The following is a 25,166-nucleotide window of genomic DNA, read 5'->3' on the forward strand; positions in this document are numbered from 1 at the left end:
GTGAGAAATGAGTGAGCTCAGATACAAGTTCTAGGGGTTGGGGAGTCTGAGGCCACACAAAGAGCAGGGACAGCACAAGCCAGTGCATGGAGTTTTAGGTGGAATTGAAGAGGTATGCATTAAGAAGAAACTGCTGAAGCTATGAGTTAGCTAGAAGAGATATTAAATTCACAGTTTTAGAGCTTTATTGCCAAAAGATGAGCTAATTAATTACTTCTTTGGCTTTCTTAAAAGTTCACTTTTTATGGATGTCAAAATACATGGAGATGTGCCCCTGTGAACATGGTGGGCTTGAGCAGAGAGACACCATGATGAATTTCAGGGTAGCAGAACTCGGTGTGACTGTGGCACACTACCACCACCTAGTGGCAGCATACCAACATGCAGCTACTGCAAATAGTTAATTTAAATGATACAAACAGGTCTTTAGAACTGAAGAAGTTGAGAGATTATCAGGTTCAGACGTTCTCAAACAGACGGTACATCCTAATCACCCATGAAGCTTTAAAAAATACACCTGAAATCTATTGAACCAGAACGTTTGGGGATATAGTCCTGAACATACATAGAGTTTGAACAATATGAAGGTGCCATTTTTGCAGGCCAAAAAAAAAAAAAAAAAAGGATATCAATTTATATGATAAATATTTTAACAAAGCTTCTTTGAAGACTCCACTGCCTTCCCCATGTTAAGAACCACAGATCTACTCTAGTATTCTTATTTTGTAGATAACAAAAATAAAGCTCAGAATGGTTAGTGGCCATGCCTGGTATATATTAGTGCTGACACTCAAAGTCAGTGTCCTAATTTTAAATACAGTCCCCTCTCACTTAAGTATCTCTTCTGAAGTGTTGGGCTAAGAGAAGTGACATCACACAATCCTGACTTCCTCATACACACCAACTATATCGATTTCCACAGACTCCAAGAGAACTCTCCAGTGTTTCCTCCCTTCGCCTTTCCAAGTGCCTTTCATTGAGTTTTATTTCTAATTTCTGCCTTCCATCCTCTGGAAACTTCTAATGCCTAATTTTTGACTTTACTCTATGAAATTATCCCTCACTCCTACCAGTTTGGAGTTCCCTGGGACTGGGACTGAGGCCATGGTGTATGGGAAAAGGCTCATTCCAGATCGCAAGAGCTTAGTGTTAAAATTTCAGGAGTTTTGTGAACCAATCATTAAACATAACCATTATTAAAAATTAACTTATTGATTTTATTATTTTGCTATTATCCATGTTCCCGAGGATATTTACATCAATTATATCTGGATGGTGGGGATACTACATAACGGTGTGCTATGTCTTCCCTGCTCTGCATTCAGTGAGAGGTCATGCTGGGAGGCCTGAAATTGACCATGTGCTGGGAGTATCTGTATTACAGAAACTGGCAAGAGCTACAAACTGGGGCTTGATTTATTATGTTTACTGTCTAGATTTAAAAAATGATAAAACAATAGTGAGGGTTAAAGGTATTAAATATAATATGTGTAGCCATCACATTGTGAACAGCACAACAAATCTGAGGAAATATTCTTCCAGTATTTAAAAACCATTATCTGATCATCTGATTCAGGAAAGAGATCGTTCATGTCATCACTGGTGAATGAGTGAAGTTCCAAAACACATCTTCCTTATTTCACTTTCCTCTTATTCATTAATGCAAATGAAAATATCAACATTCACATTGGCACCACAGTCCTTCATCAACTGCAACCACAGGTACAGATATAGGAGTTGCGCAAAAATTACTGAGAGCACTTAGCGAGAATCATCGGTCTATATGAAGTTTATAGTGCAGGATATTGTAGATTTTACTATTTGTGTGACATTACATCAGTGACAAATACATTGAAATTATGTACATACAGATAGACACTGTTTTCCAAACTCAGTTGTTAAAAACGGACCGGCACATGACTGGACTGGGCACAGCCCTTCTGCAGGTTCCCATCAGGCTATCTGAATGAATCCTCCCTACTTCAGATGGGCCTCTACCCAGAGTTGTGGTTCGATTTTTCTATAGCCCTATCATCCCCCCACACATAGACACACATATTCTTCAGTCACTTCAACTGAATGGTTTTATCTTCATTCCAAAACAGAACGTAACACAGCCCACTGCCCATTTCCTGGCCTCGTCTCCTCCAATGTTTGCTTGCTCAGTCAAGGGACCAACTTCATCCCAGGTACTCAAGGCAGAACGATAGGCTTCATTTCATCCTTGCCTCCTGCCCTCCCGTACCCATGCAGTCACCATGTTAGGCTGTTTCTTACCATCTTCCTATTTCGCAAATCCTTCTACTGTTCTCCATCTTTACTGCAATTTTTTCAAGTTTACATGCGTACCATCTCCCAAATTAGTTATTATACAGCCTGCCTCCATTCACATTCCCTCCAATCCATTTTCACACAGTTACTGGGGACCTTTTTTCAAATATCAACCCGATCGGGTCACTTCCCTGCTTCTTAGCCCTCAATGGCTCCCTACTGATGACCAGGCTACGACCACCTGTCCAGGCAACTGTCTCTTACGTTCAGTCCTCTTCTCAAAGTCACACTTTGGCCAAGCCTGAACTGCTGTGCTGTGTTCACGGTTCCTCCAAGGGCAACCCCCCAATTCCCCCACTCCACCCCCACTTCCAGAAGCTCTCCCCGTCTCTTCAGGATTCACAGACATAATCACTTTCTCTGACTTTGCCCCTCCCAAGGTTGGTTGAGGGGCCCCTCCCATGTGCACCCTTATGGCCAGGTCTCCCTCACTGATTGCTTTGCTTCTTTGTTTCTTTGTTTCCAGGAGCTACCCCAGTTCTTAGAGAAATCAACAAATACCTGCTGAATGAATGACCAGAGGGAAAAATGACTGTACTGATTAAAAACTGTGGTGGTAATCATATCCTGAACACCTATTCAATACCAGGCACCGTGTAGGACACTTGGCAACATTGCTGATCTGCAATTCACATCAACCTTGCAAAGTAGGTATTTCTCTACCTGTTTTACAATGAGAAAATTCAAGTGCAGAGAGGTTAAGCCATGTGTTGGAAGTCACACAGCAGGTAAGGGGAGGAGCCAGGATCTGAATCGCTGAACCCTGGTGCATCTTATTCCAAATGCCATAGACTTCTTAATACAGTACCAAAAAAGCATCGAGACAAACATGCAGGGCAGGTTGAACAGAACAAGATAAACAACAAAACCAAACAAACAACCCCCAAAGCCACCACTTTTTCAGTTCTGTAGTCAAAGTTCCATATAATGGTTTAGACACAGGAGAGGGAGGTGACACTTCGTAGGGTGTCGAATACCATGTTTACATATGGGTAGGAAAACATGGTCATTTGCTAGATCTGCTCAAAAAGAAGCTTTGAAATATACGTGGCGTTTCCTATCAGAGTTATTAGTAGTTTTGCCCAAAAGTGAGGGCTGGCTGGACAGAGAACTATGGGTGTGCTTGGGGAAGTGCTCTAAGGGTCTTGCTCTGAGGGGGCTCCCCTCCTGTTTGGGGCTCCTTCTCAGTAAGGCAGAGGCTGAAATGCTGATCTGATGTTTGGTCTTTTGACAATTTTCACTTAATGAATTGATTCCTACAGTTCATTAACATACCCACTTCCACTTCTGTATACACATATGTCTTAATTAGCTGTTCATTGGCTGTTTAATTACAAGAAAGCAGCTGACAGCTGCCTTGCTGAATTCTAATGGCAGACGCTTTGGAACGGCTACACATTTGCTTTTGACAACCAAGATTTATTCATAACGCTATGATTTATTATGAATGTTCCTATGCCTGCCTGAATTATTGTATTTTCTTTTTTTAAAGATTTTATTTATTTATTTGAGAGAGAGAATGAGATAGAGAGAGCATGAGAGGGGGGAGGGTCAGAGGGAGAAGCAGACTCCCTGCTGAGCAGGGAGCCCAATGTGGGACTTGATCCCGGGACTCCAGGATCATGACCTGAGCCGAAGGCAGTCGCTTAACCAACTGAGCCACCCAGGCACCCAGAATTATTGTATTTTCCAATACAACTGAAAAACTGGAATTTGGGGGGACCACTGAAGCGGGTGTATGTCTCCTTCTCACAGCGGAGAATCCCTTCTGTAAATGATAAACTGTTACAAATTTATTTCTCTCGAGGAACTTTCCGTTGAGAACATTCAGAGGTATGGGGCTGGGGTGGAAAAAGAAATATCTATGGATAAACATGGGCAGAGAGTTTTAAAGTTAAGAAAAAAAAATGTCGATTTAATTTTACTGAGGGGTAAGGAGAGGGCATAAATAGATTTAAATCAAGAGACAGGAAGAAGCAGAAGAAATGATAGAATTAAAAAGGGGGGGACAGCAAAAATAGTCCTCAAGGAAGCAAATGAAGAAGGGAATTTGTTCTTTAGGAAAGAATAGGCAACCTCTTTCGCAAAAGTTAGCTGGTACAGTGCTACACTCATACCGCAATAAATCACGGAATCATAGATCTCCTGAACTACTTTCCCTTTGAATAATGACTGGCTTCCCTGTAGAATTGTATGTGCAAATGATCTCTGATTAAAGCTGACCTCATGTGTCATATTTGGTAAGTGTAGATGTCTGCTTGTGATCTGCCACACTCAGACTCAATTCAAATGAACACATTCAACAGCAGTGATCCCCAGGCAAGCATGAGGAGCCCTGCCCTGAGCCACACACTATGTTAGAGCCCTACTGACAACAAGGCCATAAGCCCAGCATTGTCTATGAGCTGAGGAAGGACAGCAGTTACTGAGACATGATTAAGACCACAACAAAGCAACAAAAAATACAGGGAAAAAAAAATCCAAATCATCTTGATGCACATTGGGGTTTCACACATTCTACTACTTGTGCATCTCATCACAGGACTGGAAGAGTGAGTGAAACGGAAGTTTTTTCTTATCACCTGGTATTTAACAGAACTGAAACGCTGATGTCACAGGATGCAGTAATAGCCAAGTCTAATTTTCATTTTAAATGGCTAGCTCTAATATTGGGGCCAGGTGCTATAAAACATTAAAATAAAAATATTGGGCATGAATACATCAATGCTGAAAAGCGGTTAAAATTGATCCAAAGCTAGTGACATTTCACGACTGAAATAAAAATATTAGAATCCTCTAAAAAACAATTTGAGCCTAAATGGAATATTTATGGACATTTCTTTTTAGCCTAATACATACAAACCTCCAGAAATTGCTTTAACTCTTTCAGGGAAAAAAAAAAGCGGGGGAAGGGAAAAGTACCAATTTTGCATTCTGGATATCTTTGAAAAGCCTTTTCACTGTTAATCTCAGACAGCATACTGGTTTTCTTTTTCTTTTTTTTTTTTTTTTTTTTTTGTTTTTATTTAAATTCAATTTAGTTAACACATAGTGTATTATTAGTTTCAGAGGTAGAATTTAGTGATTCATCAACTGCATATAACACCCATCACATCAAGTGCCCTCCTTAATGTCCGTCACCCAGTTACCCCATCCCCCCCACCCACCTCCCCTCCAGCAACCCTCAGTTTGTTCCCTATAGTTAAGAGTCTCATATGTTGTTAATGCAAAGAAACTACTCCAAATTCTTCCTTCACTGGATGGAAAAGGAAACTTTGCCTAAGACATCGTCTGAAGTGTAATTAATTGATGAATAAGTATTTGACAAACGAATGCTACTCTGTTCTTGTCCTATTAAGAGCAAAAGGTCTTAAATGTAATCAGAAATCAATCCTATCAAGCCTAAAACTTGATTGTACATCATCATTTAAAAAGTTATAATTGAAATTGTAGATCCAAAACGTCTAAAGGATAAAGATAAAAAACTGTTTCTATCGGGAAATAAATTTTTCATCATCATCATCACTGTATCTAATGATGAAGCTGGGGGGGCATCTGGGTGGCTCAGATGGTTAAGTGTCTGCCTTCAGCTCGGGTCGTGATCCCGGGGTCCGGGGATCGAGCCCTGCATCGGGCTCCCTGCTCGGCAGGGAGTCTGCTTCTCTCCTCTCCCTCTGCTCCTCTCCCCCGCCCCCCGCTCATGCTTGCACTCTCTCTCTAATGAATTAAAAAAAAAAATCTTTAATGATGAAGCTAGGAACGGAGGTGGAATGAAAAATAGGACCACTTCTCAAAGGAAATCTTAACCGGTGTCATTTTTCTATAAACACTTCAGCATTGTTATTCACTTTGAAGATAGAATCTCACCCCCAACATCCACAACCTCTTGTTTTATTTCTGGCCCTTTCCTCTGCCTGCCCATTCCATGGCCTGGCCCCACTTCCCAGGCAGGCCTGCCTCAGCTTACCCCACACACCCTCCTACAGCTCACCCAGAGCTGGGACTAAATTCTGTTCCAAGAGCTCAGAAACATCTTCAGTGACAGACCTAAGCCCCTGCAAGGCCTAGATTTTATGTTTTTCTGAAATGCAATATTCAAGGCATGACCAAAGCTGGTGCACTGTTCCTTCATCACTTCAAAAGAACAAGTAGGGGCTCTTGGGTCGCTCTGTCGGTTAAGCCTCTGACTCTTGGTCCAGGTCGTGATCTCAGGGTTGTGGGATGGAGCCCCAGCTCTGCGCTCAGCATGGAGTCTGCTTAAGACTCTCTCCCTCAGTAAGTCGGAGGGGGAGACGAACCATGAGAGACTATGGACTCTGAAAAACAAACTGAGGGTTCTAGAGGGGAGGGGGGTGGGGGATGGGTTAGCCTGGTGATGGGTATTAAAGAGGGCACGTTCTGCGTGGAGCACTGGGTGTTATGCACAAACAATGAATCATGGAACACTACATCAAAAACTGATGATGGAATGTATGGTGATTAACATAACAATAAAAATGGAAAAAAAACCCTGAGATCCAAAAAAAAAAAAAAGACTCTCTCCCCCTGCCTCTGCCCCTCCGCCCCCCATGCTTGTATGTGCATTCTCTCTCTCAAATAAATTTTAAAAATCTTAAAAAAAAAAAAAAAACAAGCAAAGTACCCTTCTAATAAAAACCTTGGTATAATAGAGCCTTTAAAAGTTTGGGAATGGCATACCCTTCTTATTTTCCATTATCCACAGAAAGTGACCCTTTGCTCCAGTCACACTGGGTTATATGCTGTCCCCAAAAGACAACCAAGACTTCCCCACCTCTAGGTTCTTGCTGCCTCGTGGGTATGTGGCCACACCACAGATTACAGTCTTACTCCGGGATTTAGTTTTTAATATATATTTTAAATACACTTCATCGAGGCATAAATTCAATTCAAAAACGCACCATTGTGAAGAGTACACCTTCGTGAATTTTGACACTGTGTACACCTGTGGAACTACCACCACAATCAAGACGGAACATTGCCACAAGCCACAAAAAGTGTCCCTCTCAGTAATGGTGATACCTTACCGCGGTTCCAGGTTACCACATCTGCTTTCTGCCATTATAGCTTTAAAAGTTTTGCTTCTTCTAGAATGACATATAAGTGCAGTTATACATTAATTATTCTTCTGTTTCTGGTTTCTTTCATTCATCATCATGTTGTTTTGTGCACATATAGTACATCCTCTCTTATTGCTAAGCAGCATTCCATTCCATGGATCTTATTCAACCATCCACCACACACTTTTATCCATTTTTCAGTTGATGGGCATTTGGGTTGTTTCTAGCTGATGGCCATTATGAATAAAGGTACTACAAATATTCATATAAAAGTCTTTCTAGGACAGGTGTTTTGTTTCTTTTGGGTAAATACCTAGGATGGGCCATTAGGTCATATGTGGGGCTAATAACTTATCCTATTTTCCACCTTTTTTCAAAGGGGCTGTCCCATGTCACAGCCCCCCTGCCCCCTGTAATGTAGGAGACTGAAAAATTCACCAGTTTCTCTGAATCTTCATCATGTTTGTTCTAGGCAGTGTTTTTGTTCTTCTTCTTCATGTTTTGTTCTATTTTAATTTTAGCCTTTCAGATGAATATGTCATGGTATTTCACTGTGGTTTTATTTACATTTCCCTAATGATTAAAGATGTTGAGAATATATCCACATGTTCACTGGTTCCTTGTCCAGCTTTTGTGACGAGATTGTTCAAGTTATTGTTCCTTTTTATTGTTTTTGTCCTTTTATTTTAAAATTTATTTTTTTGTTTTATTTCTTCCAGTATATGGCTTGCCTTTTCTTTTTACTAATGATACCTTTTGAAGGGTACAAGTTTTTAATTTTGATTAAGTCCAATTTGTTATTTTTTAAAATAAGGTAAGGATAAGGGCGCCTGGGTGGCTCAGTCGCTAAGCGTCTGCCTTCAGCTCGGGTCGTGATCCCAGAGTCCTGGGATCGAGCCCCGCATCGGGCTCCCTGCTCCGCGGGAAGCCTGCTTCTCCCTCTCCCACTCCCCCTGCTTGTGTTCCCTCTCTTGCTGTATCTCTCTCTGTCAAATAAAATCTTAAAAAAAATAAAAATAAAATAAGGTAAGGACTTCAGTGTGTGGTCTGAGAAATATTTGTATGTCTATTGTTACAAAAATATATGATTTCCTCTAGAAATATTATAGAGTTACGCTTTATGCTTAGGATATTCTTTAAGTTAATATTTACTTTCAGTGAGAGGTATAAATGTGAAGTTCATTTTTTTTCATATGAATGTCCAGTTGTTCCAGCAATATTATTTGAAATAACTATCTTTTCTTCATTGAATTCAACTGGCATCTTTGTCAAAATTTAATTGACCTTAAATGCATGGATCTCTTTCTGAACCACCCCCTCCCTTTTAAAATTTTTTTCTGGTTTATTAAACCTAGGGTTTAGTTCTTGCATTGCTCCTTTGCAGACCTCATCTCTACAACTAGACCATGAACTGCTTGAGGTGGCTCAGGTCTTCTATGTCTCTGGATCCCTTACAGTGCTTATATAGTGCCTGGCCCCAAGGGGGTGCTCATATTTTTGTTTTTAGTAGAAGAGTCTACATGACAAATAAGCAAATGGTCACAAAAAAATCAAGACTGGACCCATATATGTTCTGGAAATGATATCTGACTAGAGCAGCATGACTCAAGCTGTATGGAATTTGGCTAGCAATGACTGTAACAACAGCCAACAGTTACTGAACGATTGTTACATGCCTGGCACTTTTCTCCGTGCTTTACCTAAATGTATGATAACCCTGGGAAGTAACTACAATGTCCACCTCATTTTACAGATGGGGAAACAGAGGCACAGAGAGGTTGGGCAGGTGCTCAGGCTGGTAAAGCAGAACTAGGATTCAAACCCAGGCAGTCTGGTTCCAAAGTCAGAGCATAAGCATTTCACAATACTGTCTCTCTATAGGTAGCAAAGGGGACTTGGAGAGGGTGGGCTGGGAATACCCAGAAACCAGAGAAAAGAGCTACCAAACTGGCATCATTTTTGCGGTTTATGTGCAATGTTTACCCGAGCAAATATGTGGTAAAATAAATCATCATTTCAGCAATTAAATAGGTTCTTTGGTTTCTTAGGGTTTCAGGTGGTTGATTTTAAAATGCAATTTAAAATACATTCATAAAGGGGCGCCTGGGTGGCTCAGTCGGTTAAGCGTCTGCCTTCAGCTCAGGTCATGATCCCAGGGTCCTGGGATCGAGCCCCGCACTGGGCTCCCTGCTCCGCGGGAAGCTTGCTTCTCCCTCTCCCACTCCCCCTGCTTGTGTTCCTGCTCTCACTATCTCTCTCTCTCTGTCAAATAAATAAATAAAATCTAAAAATAAAAAAAATAAATAAAATACATTCATAAAATGATTAGCTCAGAAAATGACTGAGTCACTTTCTTTCTTTTCATTAGATATCTATTTACATATATATAATTAGAAATTTTCCAAATGTCTAGTGATCCTATCACCGAGATAAATTATTTGTAATTTATGATGCTATAACCACCCTCACCTGGTTAGAGCATGATAAATCATTAACATCAACGGCAAAAGCAGAAGTCTCTTGATTTCACCACAGCCAGAAGTGAAAATATTAATTATAGCAGAGGGAAACTATAATTGCAGACCAAATACTATATGCATCAAATATAAACACACACCACTGTATAGGTCCCAGACTGGGCCTAGGCTCAATCTGTCAATAAAATTAAGTTTTAATTGTCTGGTGATTTCCGTTGTATAAAGTCAATAGGACAGAAGAAAGAGCCACAGATAACCAAAATACACTTTGGCATCGGGGCTGTACAAGATTGGGGCGGGGATCTAGAAAAATGACAATGATAAAATAATAGCTGCCCCTTGTGTTCTTATGGCTTTAATTTTTGTCATAAATAAACATTGGGGGTAAAAGAAAACACACACTGTTTCTGCAGTGTGTGAACCCAGCAGTTCTCAGACAGTCCAGATTTTATTGAACAGCATGTTATTCATGAATCTTCTGCACTGGTGCGTTATTTTGCACAAAGGAGACCTCACCCCAACCCTGGCCCAGCCTCAGACGCCGATCTGAGGTGCTCGCTTTAGTCAGCACCTAAAACCACACGTAGCATTCCTAGAAGACGCAGAGAGAGTGGTCAGTTTCTCAGGACAGAATGAAAGGACATGTGGTGAATGCCCAGGACCCTGCCCACTGAAGAACATAACTAGGCGAGATGCAATGCACAGAATCAAGTTTGCCTGGAGCTTCTGCTGGGGAAGGGGGGGGAGGGGCACTGTGGTCTGTATGCCCTTCACCAAGAAAGGCTGTGCCATCTTGGACCAGGACGAGAAGGTTTGGGTGAGGGGGAAGGGTGGGTGACAGGTGCCCAGCCACATCAGCCGAATTAACTCTGAAAGTCAACGGGATGACAGTTGTCCCAGGATGGCATAAGCCAGGCAGCTGATTTCATTTTGTGGACTTTTATTTACTTAATTGATTAATTTTGAGGGAGGGCAAGCTGAGGAAGTAAAAGGACGTCATTTTTTTTTTTTTCTTGGTAATCCAGAACCTGAGGCCTTGAGGGTTGCTATAAGATGAACAATTCAAAATCCTCTTTAAGTGGCAAGCCCCCTATTTCTAAAAGGCAGGTAATGACAAAGAAAAAGAGTGTGTTTGGCGGCGTGCAGAAAGCTCGAGTGTCACCAAGATGGAACCAATATGAAGCATCTGTACATGTACAAAGCCTCACATTACGATGATTAACAGTAAAACAAAGACTTAAGGAAACTACAAGGCAAATTTCCCTGAAGTCTCTCAGTAGTTATTTGTGTCTGATGGTGATTTTGTATTTTATGACATTATATTTTCTAATTTCACCGAAGGAAAGCTAACCAAATGCGTGGATTTTATTTATTTATTTATTTATTTATTTATTTATTTATTTACTTACTTACTTTTTTTGGTGCAGTCTCAAAATGCCTTAGGGCTAATTCAGGCCTGGTTCAGTGGCAATCAGCTGTCTCAGAAGCTGCCTGCATGTTTAAATAGCTTCTCGCCTGTTTATTTTGTACTGTTTTATCCTGTAAGCTGTCTCAAGGCCCTTCCAATATAAGCAGGAGGATTTAAATCTTAATAAATTGAGATTTGAATAACAGAGGCAATCTGGGCTTGGAGGTCTTGAATGATTAGGATAAACATCTCTATTCCCATTCCCAAATTACGCATGTGCTGTAATGCATTGCCCTCGATCAGCATCAGTAATAATTAAAATGGTATCAACAGCAGTAAGAAGGATAATACTTAGGTTTAAATGGCACTTTTCCGTTTATAAGGACTTTTATTTACAGTTTTTCATTCTATCCCCGGAATAGTTCTAAGAGGTAGGAAGAACAGGTGTTATGCCTACTTTATAGATGAAGAAACTGAGTCACTAAAAGATTAAGACAAGCCCCCAACAAGTGGGACATGTGGTGGCACTAGGACCAGAACCCAGTTCTTTCCAATGGCTTTCTCATAATTTGGCCAGATGTAACAACATATGTGTGCCAACAATAAGACTTTCAATCACATTCTGATTAAACTATTGGAAATACCTTCTTACAAAAAGCTTGTAATAGCGACACTACAGAAATCTAGAATCATTTCTTTTTTAAAAAAGATAACCAAAGGGATTGTTCATCAGTTCCATCAAATCCAGAATTGGAGGTGACAAACAAGCAATGTTCAAATATTCTTCTCTAGCCTCCTGCTATTTTGATGGAAGACATAAAAATATATATGACTTTCTTAATTGTAATTTAACACCAAAATATTTACCCTGTCCTGTCATCTCTCTTCACTCAAAATGCCGAGGAGCTGAATTTTCAGACATAGTAGAAGTCACATCACAAAGATACATTCTAACATTAATAGAAACAACAACAACAATTAAAAAGGCTTACCTTGCAGCCTTCACATGTAATGACACCATAATGGATTCCTGATGATTTGTCTCCACAGATCTTGCAAGGAATAATTTCAATTTGAGCTGCAACAGAAGCACGCAACCAGTTAATTACATTTTCTTTTAAACACCTTATAAAAGCGTTCCCTGATCAGCATTTGTATAGTGAAAACTAATAACCTGCTAAACATTATACTGCATTAACTATTCATTGCTGAACTGTGAGGGTCCCCCTAGAGCCCTGGACTAAATTATGGCTGCTCGTTATATAATAGCTTTCGGGTTATTAAAATGGGTCATTTGAGAAGGTGTTTAAGAACCCACAAGAAGACTGGAATCAGCATTTCAAAGCCTTCAAGAACTGGAGAGCTCGCAGTTTAGGCCTCAGAGCAAAGCAGATACTAAAATGTTTCCTCCGATCTCATTTTCCATCATTATTTTTAAAAGGTCATAAATCTGTCTTGGCTGAGCATTGTAGCTCCACTGGTAGGGAAAAAAATATACTCCAAAAAGTCAAGACTACTTAGGAAAATGATTCAATTCAGAATATTAATAAGTTACATTTGCTGGCAAGTTAAGAATGCCTTAATTATCTTTTTTAATTAATGTAGTTGGCATGTGTTGAAAATCAGTCCATTTGTGTACGATCAAAACCTTTCAACCATAAAGTTAATATCCTATCTGAATTTAATAATGGTGAATCCTGATGAATAGTATATGCAGTTTCTCTGTTCTTTATGTTGGAAACTGACTGGTATAGTGTGCATACATTTCTAACCAACTGATCATTTGAAGATGCTTCATGTTGGAAGACCACCCAAAAACTAACAGATATCACACCAAAGTTCTCAAATATGACAAAGCACATTTCTAAGCAAACCCAATATACCTTGGGCACAGTTGGTTGGGAAGAACATAATTAAGGATTAAAAAAACAACCTCAGGAATAATTAGGCAAAACAAAGTTCTTGGCCCACCTATTAAATATAATTTACATGTGAAATAAAGAAGACCAATACTGAGCTGTATACACAGGATGGCAACGTTCACCAGGGTACCCGGAATGTTCCATTACACTAAGTTTTATTTTTCATGGTTTTCACTACGGATATCATGTCAGATTACTTAATCACACACACAAACACAACTGTAAGAGCGTAAGTATACTTCATTTTCATATAGCCCCTACCTAACCCCAGGCCTTACACATAGCAATGACTTATCAACAAGGAATATGTTGCACAATGTAAGTAACACACACATACATACAGCCCGCTCTTTCTTCCGGTGTAATCCCATATCCTGGAATAATTTCCACAACCACTTACTTTGGATTTGATGCGATGTTTGCATTCAATACTCAGAAACAGTATACATTAAATTACTGTATTTAACCTCATTATAAACCATGTGTACCTGCTAACTTCCTTTCAAGGGGACCAGTACAAGTACTCTGGTGACTTTTAGGGAGTGCAAGCTATTCTAGAAGGAGAGTCCCTTTTCATGTCTATCACTTTTTAAAAAAAGACTTATTTATCTATTTTAGAGAGTGGGGGGAGAGAGAGAGAGAGTGAGCGAGCGCGGAGGGGAGGGGAGGGGCAGAGGGAGAGGGAAAGAAGGGAGAGAGAGTCTTAAGCAGACTCCACGCTGAGTGCGAAGCCTGACACGGGGCTAGATCTCACGATCCTGTGATCACAACCTGAGCCGAAACCAAGAGTCAGACGCTTAACCGACCGTGCCACCCAGGCGCCCCTCATGTCAATCACTTTTAGTGTTGACATAGTGAGCTTCATTGTCCAGAGTTAGAGATTGTTCAAAATCTTACATCCGATATATTTTCTGTAATGGGTAGGTTTCTAATACCTCAATAATGGTTTCTTTGTATACTGTCCATTCTGAGTTCTGCAGCTTAATGTGTTATAAGGTCACATTTAACAAAAATGATAATTTCTAAGTCTGCCTCATCTTAGTGTCTTGTTTGACTTCTTCAAGGAACTTCTTTATGAAATCTGAACTCTAATAATGCTTCACATTGATGGCCCCTCTGATATTTTTTAATATAGTCAAGGCCAAGTTTTGTGTCAAATATTGTCTGTAGCTCTAGATAGAGTTACGTCCAACACTTCTGAGACACAAAAGCCAAGCGGTGGTACAGACATTCTGAAAGGTGTTATCAGCTGAGAGTGATGGCCTGGATTTTCCCACAGGAATTAACTAGTCTGTAATGAGAAGCAGCCTCCCCCACCCTAACCCCTAAGGAATAGAATAATTAGGCAACATAAAGTACTTGGACCATCTATTAAGCAAAATTTATATGTGAAATAAAAAGACCGACACTGAGTTGCTTCTGCTTATGTCTCACCTCAAGCCGTAATCACAGAAATCAGACACAGACAAACTTCGCTAAACCCTGTAGTTTAAGTCAGCATCAAAACGATGTGAGGCAATTAAAGCAACCTCAGTGCTGAACTTGGGCCTTTCAAGATTTACCTTCCTTCCAGCTTAACAATGGAGAGATCAAGCACCTCTATTTAGTTCTTTGTAAGATATGAAGGCCCTGGGCAGACCATATTGGGAATGCTGAGTAAAACTATCTGGATCGGATGGAGAATAACGTATTGCTGTTCATTCTGCCTGGGCTCATAGTGGATTATTCATGAGAAGTGAAATGATGATGTTTAAGACAGGACCAAAATGCCTGTCAGTGGCTTCCTGCAATCCTACAAGTGATATGGAGATCTGGCATGGAGGGGTCTGTTCATGATGGCGGTGGCCCTGGGATCCTAGCCTGGCATCTCCACCCTTGGAATGACTCATGGCCTGGCTGTGGGGGCGGAAGGTGGTGGTGGAGGGGAAGCCAGGAGGGTCACTGTAGCACAGACCCAGAGTTTGGTGCCTAATACTGCATAGGACTGCTGGCCTGAGTCAGGCTTCCAAACTCAGCCTTCCTTCAGCTCCCAGGGTCTTCGCATCTGGAGGGCACTCAAGCTGAGACGTATTTCCCAAGATTTATGGAGGCCAAGGTGCTTAGTATGAATGGACTCACTGTAGACTGACCTGTATTTTCAAGCAGGGGCCATTGGCCTAGACCTTTAACCCCCACTGTGTTTGTGCTTAGCTCCCGTGGACAATGTTGGCCAAAGAATGGGAATTAGAAAAGCTTCACCAGGAATCTCATGGTAAGGTGACGGGAGGGTTCTCCAAAGCAAAGTTCAAGTATTCTGATTGGTCAGATGCAACTATTCGACTAGCTTACCCTCTGGGTTGCCTCTCTTATCTCAGAAGACAATTTCAGTTGCAAGTGCTCTTTAGGAAATGATTAAAATCCACCTGCTCCAAAAAGCAAACTCTCTGAATGTGATCTGATCACATGTGTTGATATTTCCAGAAAGCAAACATTTGCAGATTCGACCAGGGCACTTACTCAATCTTCCATTTAATCCAACAATGCATAAAAGCTACTTCCCTCCACCTTTTAGTCAATTTACAGAATTCAAATGTATCAATGAGAAAAAAAAATGCCTTGCCATATTTTTTCAAAAAGAGCAGTTTAGTTCCTTAAATTTGAGTTTTCAGACCAATAAGAGGGAAAAGGACAAAAGTCCCTTTGCCCTTTGCTTTCTATCCCCCAGGCTTTTTTCATTTTCTAACAGGCAGCGTTGTTTCTTTTCAAAATAATCTTCTTTTAACACAAATTATGAATCTTGGCCCATATATATACTGCACAGATTAACTCAGCCAGAATTTCAAAGGATGAGTTCTGTCAGACACCACTACTGTCACAAGTATATTGATTAAATTAGTCCCCATACATATTCATCGCAGCAAAGAGGTTTATTGTGTAGCAGAATATCTGAAGCAAGACACACACATATAATCATGAATTGGCTTAACAATGCACAATCTTGCTATGAAAAATTCTAATTTGCCCACATTTTCAGCTCTATTGCCTAAATAATTTGCTCTCTCATGCACCCTAAGTAATTCAAGCACGCTCTCCACACCTGCAGAGGCAAATTTCTGCAGCTTCAAGGAGCTGACAACAAGTGGCACCGGGGAGTCAGGAAATCCTGGAATGCAAGTATGCTCATTAGCCAAGTGGTCCTTGGGCTGGGCTGTCATTTAGCATTGTACTTCTGTAAAAGGTTGGCTTTTTACTTTTAGTTATAAAAGGGACAAGAACATGGACAATGGCATTCTTAACACCTCATTTACTCCACAGGACCTTTTTTTTGGAGAGATATCTTGGTCCAGAGAAAAATACCCATTCTCCCAAAGAATTAAAAAGTACAATTGTACAAGAGTTGTACCCATTCTATGGGTGAAAGGTGATGCCATGATAATCTAATGGATTTATAATAACCAATAATATGCAACATGTATTTAGGCTTATAATGTGTTAGGCATTATATCCATTCCTCCAATACCTTATGAGGGAGGGGGTGCTATCATCATCATCATCATGTGCATTTTTCAGGTAAGAAAACGGAAGCTCAGAGAGCCTAACAACCTGCACAAAGTCAGAGCGCTCGGAAGAGGTAAGTTTGGGATTTGGACACGTTTTGTCTTTGTTTAACTCAATAGTTTTTTTCCCCTTTTCCCACCATACTTCACAGCCAAGCTAAATTGCTCCAGTAACAACATCAGGAACAGACTGCTATTAGTATGCTACCATTAACCAAGGATACAAAGGACTAAGCACAAATAATTTGGTTAAACTTTGATAACTACTCAGAACTGATGTCAAGATATCTTCCTGGGAGTTACCTCACTTATTAGTATTTTGTAACTGTAAGTAATCACCAACCTTCTAGACCATTCTTCTCCATTTTATAAAATTCTGAGTGGAGTTTTTGACCTTAAGACGACTGACAACAATGTTTAACAATTTTTAAGGCTGGGCAAATTACTTAACCTCTCTGAGCCTGAGTTTTATATTTGAAGATTCGGTAATACAATGTATAAATGATGTAGCACATAAATGATTATTTTATATATGTATTCTCTCTCTCTATATATGCACATCACACAGTTGTTAGATATATTTGGCACTCAATAAATAGTAGTTATTATTATTGTTATTGTTGATAAGAAATCCTGCCTTATAGCGAAATGAAATTCTTTTCTCCAGACTTTAAGCCCTTTCCAAAGTGGGGATAGAGAAAAGCTGCTTATCCTCCCAATAATATGACAGGCAGTTCATACAAGCTACCACAGCAATCCTTTACAACACTGGCACTTAACTGCTACAGCCCAGCAGTATATTGCAATCAGTTGTGGTATGTGTTCCAAGGAATGTGCTACTAATAATAGTAAAAAAAAAAAAAAAAATTTTTTATTGGTTCATATAAAAAACAAACTAATAGGGACCTATGGTTACCCCAATAATATCTTTCACTCTAGCTCACATGCATAACCATATACTTTCTTGAATTGGACTGAACAGGGTGGGGTTACTGCTGACTTGCCAGGAAATGGCCAAACCTTGGGTACACCCATGAGAGTATGTGACACAGATGAATGTTACACAGTTTTGTGTGTCTTGCAAAAACCATAGAGAACTACTGCTTAAAAAAAGAAAAAAAAAAAAAAAACCCAAACCCAAAAACAACTATCTTTTACACCAATCTGTTGACAGTCTTTCTTCGGAGGACTGAGAATATGGAAGGCTTTTCACTTGCTATGTTCCATAGTCCTCCAACGTTTGAATTTTTTACAATCGGCATGTATTACTTTTGTAAGCAGAAAAACCAATAAAGATTAAAAAGAAAAACCCCAAGGCATTTGATTTTATTTTCAGTAAAATGGCTTGAGTCCTTTATGGATTAGTCACTTTATTTTATCCCCAGTTTAAAACTGCTGGGGTATTAAAGGCTTCTGCAGCTGCCTGGATGTGGCCAGGCCTGCATGTCCAGGCCGGCTGGGGGAGAATGGCAGAGGCTTCACCCGCTTACCTGGAGCAGCTTTCAAAGCTCCCGGCTTCTAGAATTTTCTAGCCCCTCTGGGTCTGGCTATCTCCTGGTTCCAAGGACACTGTGCCCTGCCCAATGGGGCCCCGCCGAGGGGACAAAAGTAGGGGCTGAAATTCACCTGGCTGTTGAGGCTGCTGAAGAGAGGCTGTAACAGTCCGGAGCAAGGGAGCCTCGCTCTCATTTGTCTGCCCAGAGAAGCACCTCTTTTCCAAAGCATCCTTGCCGGGTTGATGCCTTCTTTATACTGTGCGAAGGTGCCGTGCATACTAGTGGTGAACAATTCAGGGAGCAAAATGCTTCTCCTCCACTCTCTCAGGGCTGCTGCTGGAAGCCACAAGCCACCAGAGGATTTGCAGAGAGCTCTCATTACATCTCCGTGGTGGGAGGGGAATAGACCGTGGGCTTTGACCAGTTTGGCACCTTCAGCTGTCCTGCACGCATGGCTCAGGGTACAGCCTGGCTATGTTCCGCAGCCCAGGCATGTTTGATGATCCTCGGGGGTGGCGAAGGCCAAGTTCCAGCGGCATACTGTCCCAACTAACCATCAGTGTGTTCTGCCATTTTGTCTGCTAACTATATACTAGTTATCATACTAGTATGTTTCCCTGATACAGTCTTTCCTTCCACTGATTGTGGATTCTTTCATAAAAACAGTACTTAATCCTCACTGAACATCACCAAAGCAATTAGCCACCTAATTAGAAAAGCCCTACCCCTTTGATACCGCAACCTCGTGGTCATTTCTGGCAGCAATAAGAATGTCTGATATTTGCAGAGTTCTGTAACAGGCTTGAAAGTTTTTGTTCTCATCAGCACATTTTGATTTTGGTGCTCCCAGCAGCTCTGAAGTAGGCCGCTGGGTATTATCACCCCCAATCTACAGATGCAGACAGTGAATCTCAGGAGGGTAAAATGGCTTCTCTCTAGCTGGATTTCCCAGAGTTTCAACGGTAGAGGCAGCCACAAGTAAGAGAGACTTGGGGTCTCTTCCCTATTCAGGATTATATGATGCCTTTAGACTTATGCTAGCATCGATCTGGGGCTCCCAAGGGGAAACGACACACAAGAGAAAGAGCTGCAGGCTGATTCAGCTAAGAAGTGGAGTCGGCAATCCTTCCAAGTCTCTCTCTGACCCTCAACTCGCTGGGTGGCCTCAAGCAAGTCACTTACACCTCCACTTCCTCCGTCTATAAAATGGGAATAATTCTTACCTCCCAGGCAGGTGGTGGTAAATGAATGCTCGCAAAGCTCTTTGAAGATGAAAAGACTTATATAAATAGGAAGCTTTAGGAAGCTTGGCATATCATTCTTGGCAAGGACCAGGACGCTGTGCCCTCACTACCCACAACAGGCTCCTCCACAAAGAGAATAAAGAAAAATACACAGAACTGTAATTTTCATCTGCTGGCCAGACTTAGGTTTTTTTTTTTTTTTTAATTGTTGGTTCCCAAAATGCCTTCCTGAGGGACTAATAGGTCCAGATGTTACTATCTTAGTCTCAAGAAGAAAAAGAACACATAGATGGCTGTCAGAAGCAAAGTCACCGAAACGAAATTTTCACCAGGGCTTGTGCAGTCTTGCGGAGGCACTGTGGAAACGGAAGGATTCCCACATGTTAAACCATAAACATACATGTCACACGGTGACATTCTGAGTCTCGGTGTTAAGTCGATGTCTGACTCAAAGGAGCTTGTCAAATTAGAGCCATTAAAAAAAAAAAGTCCTAGCCCATGTTTGACAAAACTCCTGTATCTTACCTACTATTTAAAGCCATTTCTTTTTTTTTTTTTTTAAGATTTTATTTATTTATTTGACAGAGACACAGCAAGAGAGGGAACACAAGCAGGGGGGAGGGGGAGAGGGAGAAGCAGGCTCCTGGCTGAGCAGGGAGCCTGATGCGGGGCTCGATCCCAGGACCCTCGGATCATGACCTGAGCCGAAGGCAGACGCTTAACGACTGAGCCACCCAGGCGCCCCTAAAGCCATTTCTTTAAATTGATTGTGGTTTCTGCTGAAAACTTAACAGCTTTTTTAAAAATGATTTTTTAATAAAAAGTAATGCCTATACCTGCCACATAAACATAAACAAACCTCAAACAGTCAAGAGAACAAACATTTGCAAACTAAATCTAAAATAAGTCAAAAGTAGAATTTTGGAACTTCGGCTATTTTCTTCAGACTTTATACACATATGACTTCAGTGCAGAGGAGTTAAAACACTGGGCCAGAATCCCCTCTATGAATTCAGAAAGAGCTTAGCTGGGTTCGCAGGGAATCTCTGAAGAAAAAGGAAGACAGGCATATCTTCTCATGTGGCTTTCTGTGAATATGCAGGTAGTTCTGACAATGGGAACGGAATATTAATCCTTTGTAATATGCTTCTATCCTTACTAGATTAAGCTTTCCAGAGAAACTGACTCACATTCTCTGATGCATACATATCTTTGCTGAAAGCCCAATCCAAATGAGCACTTCTGTCCCCAGACAGGGAAATTCTGCCCAACCAGAGAGGAAACAGATTTTTCATACAGAGGAATAGTGGATGGCTTTGATTTTTAGATCCGGTTCTACCTAGAACCCTCCTACTACACGGTAACATACAAAACACGTACATTTAAGGTAATTGACTTCTTACCTCTTTTGGTAACTACCTCAACCTTGCATAAAATACTTGAATGGCAAGAGAAGCAGCTTCTCTTTACTCATCCAGTGGGCAAACACTGAATAAACAGATGCTCACTCAATAAAAGATGATACATTAGTATCAGTAATACTTCTCTCTGTTTTGTCTTCCCTAATCTAACCTCTCTATTGCTTTTGTAAATAGTGAGACATATTTGTTGTTGAGAATGTGCAGGGTTATGTGCAATCAGGGACCAAGACAAAGGTAACTGGCCACTTGGCCAATTATTCTCAGTTGGGATAAGGTTCCTCTAAGATTCTAGAATTAACTATATTTTTCTTTTCAGTATTTAATTCCTGAAGATTTTTAGGACCTTGAGATCAGAAATATCTAATAAAAATTCTTCTCTTGAATCTCTCAGTGTGGGTTAACTGTCATTTCCTACCAGAAGGAAAAAATCTATTTTATTTTACTAAGTGGTTAGACTATGATTAAGGTAAACCCTAATAACTTCTTTTCCAACAATAGATGTGTGTCCCTTACATTCTTCTGGATAATACTAGGCCAAAAAAATGTCATCTGACTAACAGAACTGCGTCTAATCTTTACTCGTGATCAACCTCACTCTAGATACCAATTCCTTTTTTCCCCTAAACAAGAACAACTGCACCCCATTTAGGTTAAATCTTCCTCTGCTTGCAGTTGAGAGCAATGGGGTCAGCTCTTTGCTTTCATCATTCGAAGTCTGTTTTTCACAACAACAGAAAAGAACATCTTTAAAACCAAACCAAATCTGGAGATCTTATCTAGTGTCTGCTTAACCCAAAACATTAGAATTACTGCATTTTATGAAATAATCTTACTTTACACAATTGCTCCCGAATTCTCACACCTAACCCTCCATTTAGCAGCTCTCTTAATCTCACACCTGCTTATGCACACCTCAGGCTAGCCTCATTGTATAATCTTGGTATTTCAATGTAGAAGCTTTTATTTATTTTTTTAATAGGTACATACAGTGTTACAAAAATAAACAAACCTGGTGATTCAACCACCAGTCCATGGACAGAACAACCTATTGACATAGAAATGGATCTTATAACAAATAGCACATTTGTTTAAATCTATTTGTTCTATGGCTTCACATGAATCTCATCCATTGTATGCTTAGCATATGGCATCATAGTTTACTGAATAAATCAATCAAAACATTCTGTTTGCCTCAGAACACTCCTTAAAGAGCTAAAATCTCCTGCCTAAAAAGTCAGTCATTGATTGCAAATTTCGATTGTACAATTTCTATGACCCCCCCACCCCCCACCCCAGTGGTGCTACCACAAAAATCAGCTGAACGAAGACATGAAGAAGTAGGTGAAAATAACAAGAATTCAGGTTACATCACCAAAGTTTACCAGGCCAAGGAATCCACTGCTTCTTTCCATTAGCTTGGATTGTTTTTTTGATCAGTTACTATTCATTGAATAGTAGATTATGTCATTTAAAGAAATATTCTCTAACCAAATCAAGTCTGGATTCATGGCAAAAGACTGAAAATAACTTGTAACTTTAAACCTTGGAAATACATTTACATCCCTGCATAGTAAGCCAAAGAGGACTAAAATGACAATACATCCATAGCCACAGGAATACAGGTCGATGATACGAGAACTTTCTCCGTCCAAGGACCTAGGGTGAGGATGGTAAAGAAGGATTATCCCACAGCCCAGATCCCCCCGTCTACCTCTGTGCTATTTCCCACTTTACAAAATCTCCCTAGAATTAATAGGGAGAATGGAGGTTTGGACACCAAGCCAGGGAAAGGTCTGGTTTTTATTAAAAGTCATAAGCAAATTATTCAGACTTGCCAGAAGCAGAAGTGTAGATGAAGTCATATTAATCATATTAAGACTGTAAGATCTTGAAGGATTAGTGCCCAACTCCTGGAAGAAAAATTCTGCTGGGTTCTCCACCTCTAATTTCCAGGACATAGCCAATGACATCTAAACAACCAATATGTCAAGTCTAAGCCTTCAAATACATCACCGATGTATTTCTGGATTGCAGTTCAATAGTATTTTTTTTTACAATTATCTTTTATGATGCTTTTCTTAGACAACCAGTTTAGCCGGGCATAGGAACGACCAGACAAATGACCTGAGGAGTGTCTTCTGACTCTCTCTCTACCTGCAGGCTCTCTAAACTTGCTTTTTAAAGAAGTATTTCCATTCTTAATTATACAAGATCAACCAGAGAATGGCTAACAATATTTGCCGAGAGCTGAAGCACAGTTGTTTCCAAGTCTATTCCTACAGGGAGAAACCAGGAGTTGGTTGCTATTTCTTTGTAGGAAAGGGAGATGCAGTAAAAGGCAGCAGAGCCTTGGGGGTACTGAGTAGTTGTGAGGCAGAGAAGGACTGTTCTGACCAAGCTAAGACACTGTCAGATTTATTTTAAGAAGGTCTGAACATCAGACAAAGCATCATTTCACAGACTAATGACATAATCTAATAAATGTCATTTTTCCCAACAAAAGCAAAGGTATACCATGGGTGTTTATCCTGAAGCTACCTATTCTTATGTGAGTCATGTACTAGAGAGGAGGTGAGAATGTGGCAGCCATGTGGCCATATCACAGTAAGGGGCACGGCACTGTCCTTATTCGACTTTCGGTTTCTGCTCCTACCGTCCAAGGAGCTGCTTTTGCCTGCAGACAAACGTTTTGGAGGCCATTCTATGACCGTCCTGCACAGACTCCTATCAGCTACCCAGCATTTGGCCATGTGTGCTTTTGTCACTTCAGATAGCTTGGGTGAGTGTGACATTATCATCGGAATAAGTGAATTCTTCCAATTTGCAGTAAAAGTGCACCATTCACACACTCTGGTACTTCAGTGTGGCAAGGCTTTGAAAGCCACTTCACAAGTGATGGCAGCACATTTCACATGAGATGGAAACACACTCTGATTGCTAACAGCTGCTACGGGCACATCTTACTGTCACCGCCTGAGCTCAGAATAGCAGGTCCTTTTTAATACCCATGACTGCCACCATCTTAAATCATCACACACACACACCACATGCCACATGCTCACACACAGGTCCATCCAGCTGCAAGTCCTACCACTACTTGCTGGGAACCTGCACAGTTAGACACCGGGGACGCGAAGAGGATACACAGAACCCACTAGCACACTTCACCTTACGGCATTAGCTTCACTCTGTACAAACCAAGGATGAAAGTGAAAACTGTTTTATAAGGAGAAGAAAGGAAAGAGTTGAGTATGACCTTGAAGGTGAAGTGCAGAGGTTAAATCTGCAAGTTCTAGAGCCTGGGATTGAATCCCAGCCCTGTTACTAGCCATCTGAACGTGGGCAGCTTTCTTACTCTCTCTGTGCCTGATTTTCCTCCTCTCCTTTAAAATGATCCCTACCGCATTATAAAAGGGTACCCAGGTCGAGTGTCCGTAGAGCCAGCGCCTAGCACATAGTAAGTGCTTAATAAACGTTAGCATTCCTTCTCCTCCTCACGCACGTTTTAAGGACAGTAGTATCTGGCAAGGTCTGCCACTGGAGTTGAGGGAACTAGCAAAAGAATGAAGGATAGGTCATATTCCTTTTAAATAAAGACACGGTAAAGTTTAGCAGCTTTCTGTTTTGTTTTGAAGATTTATTTTAGGGGGGAGGGGCAGAGGGAGGAAGGGAGAGAGAGAAAATCTCAAGCAGACTCTCTGCTGACACAGGGCTCCATCTCACGACCCTGAGATCACAACCCAAGCAGAAACCAAGAGTCGGATGCCTAACTGACTGAGCTACCCAGGAGCCCCTAGGAGCTTTATTTCTAATGCAGAGGCCTAAGATGAGAAGTAACGCTAAACAGATAAAAAGCAGAACCGAAAGACACCAGTGCATATTATGTCAGCAACCCACTTTCTAGGTAAAGCCCACGGCAAGGCTGGCATCTTGGAGAGGTGGGTAAGCAGAGGAAGTGGGAGAAGCTTCTAAGAGCTGTGTGGTGAGATAGCAAAAAGACTGAGCGACCTAAAACTACCAGTTAGTGAGTGCAATTTGCCAACCCCCCTGAGAATCTCTGCCAGCATCTTTCTCCAGGGCTCCCCTCCCCTCATCTGTTTTTAGATACACTGGTGAACCGGATAGTCTTCCCCATTCAGTCCTGCTATACCACGCTGTGATTTGATGATTACGGGAGAGTTGACCTGTCATTTCTCCAACAGTGGGGACATCTTTTTCATGGCAAGACCCCACAGATGTCATCTAGTCAGGGA

The 25,166-nt window shown here is 40.9% G+C and overlaps 1 protein-coding gene across 3 annotated transcripts in view; it reads right to left on the minus strand.

Annotated features, from left to right (window-relative positions):
• The window catches only part of RORA (RAR related orphan receptor A), a 707,812-nt gene that overhangs the window by 30,339 nt on the left and 652,307 nt on the right, over positions 1-25,166 (minus strand). For all 3 annotated transcript variants that reach the window (XM_073877103.1, XM_073877104.1, XM_025883747.2), the window contains one exon: positions 12,287-12,372. In XM_073877103.1, coding sequence (XP_073733204.1) covers positions 12,287-12,372 — 86 coding nt within the window. The remainder of the gene's footprint in view (positions 1-12,286; positions 12,373-25,166) is intronic.

This window comes from Callorhinus ursinus, unplaced genomic scaffold (assembly GCF_003265705.2).
Source record: "Callorhinus ursinus isolate GAN/ISIS: 27379988/994484 unplaced genomic scaffold, GSC_fseal_2.0 scaffold25, whole genome shotgun sequence".
Lineage (NCBI taxonomy): Eukaryota > Metazoa > Chordata > Mammalia > Carnivora > Otariidae > Callorhinus > Callorhinus ursinus.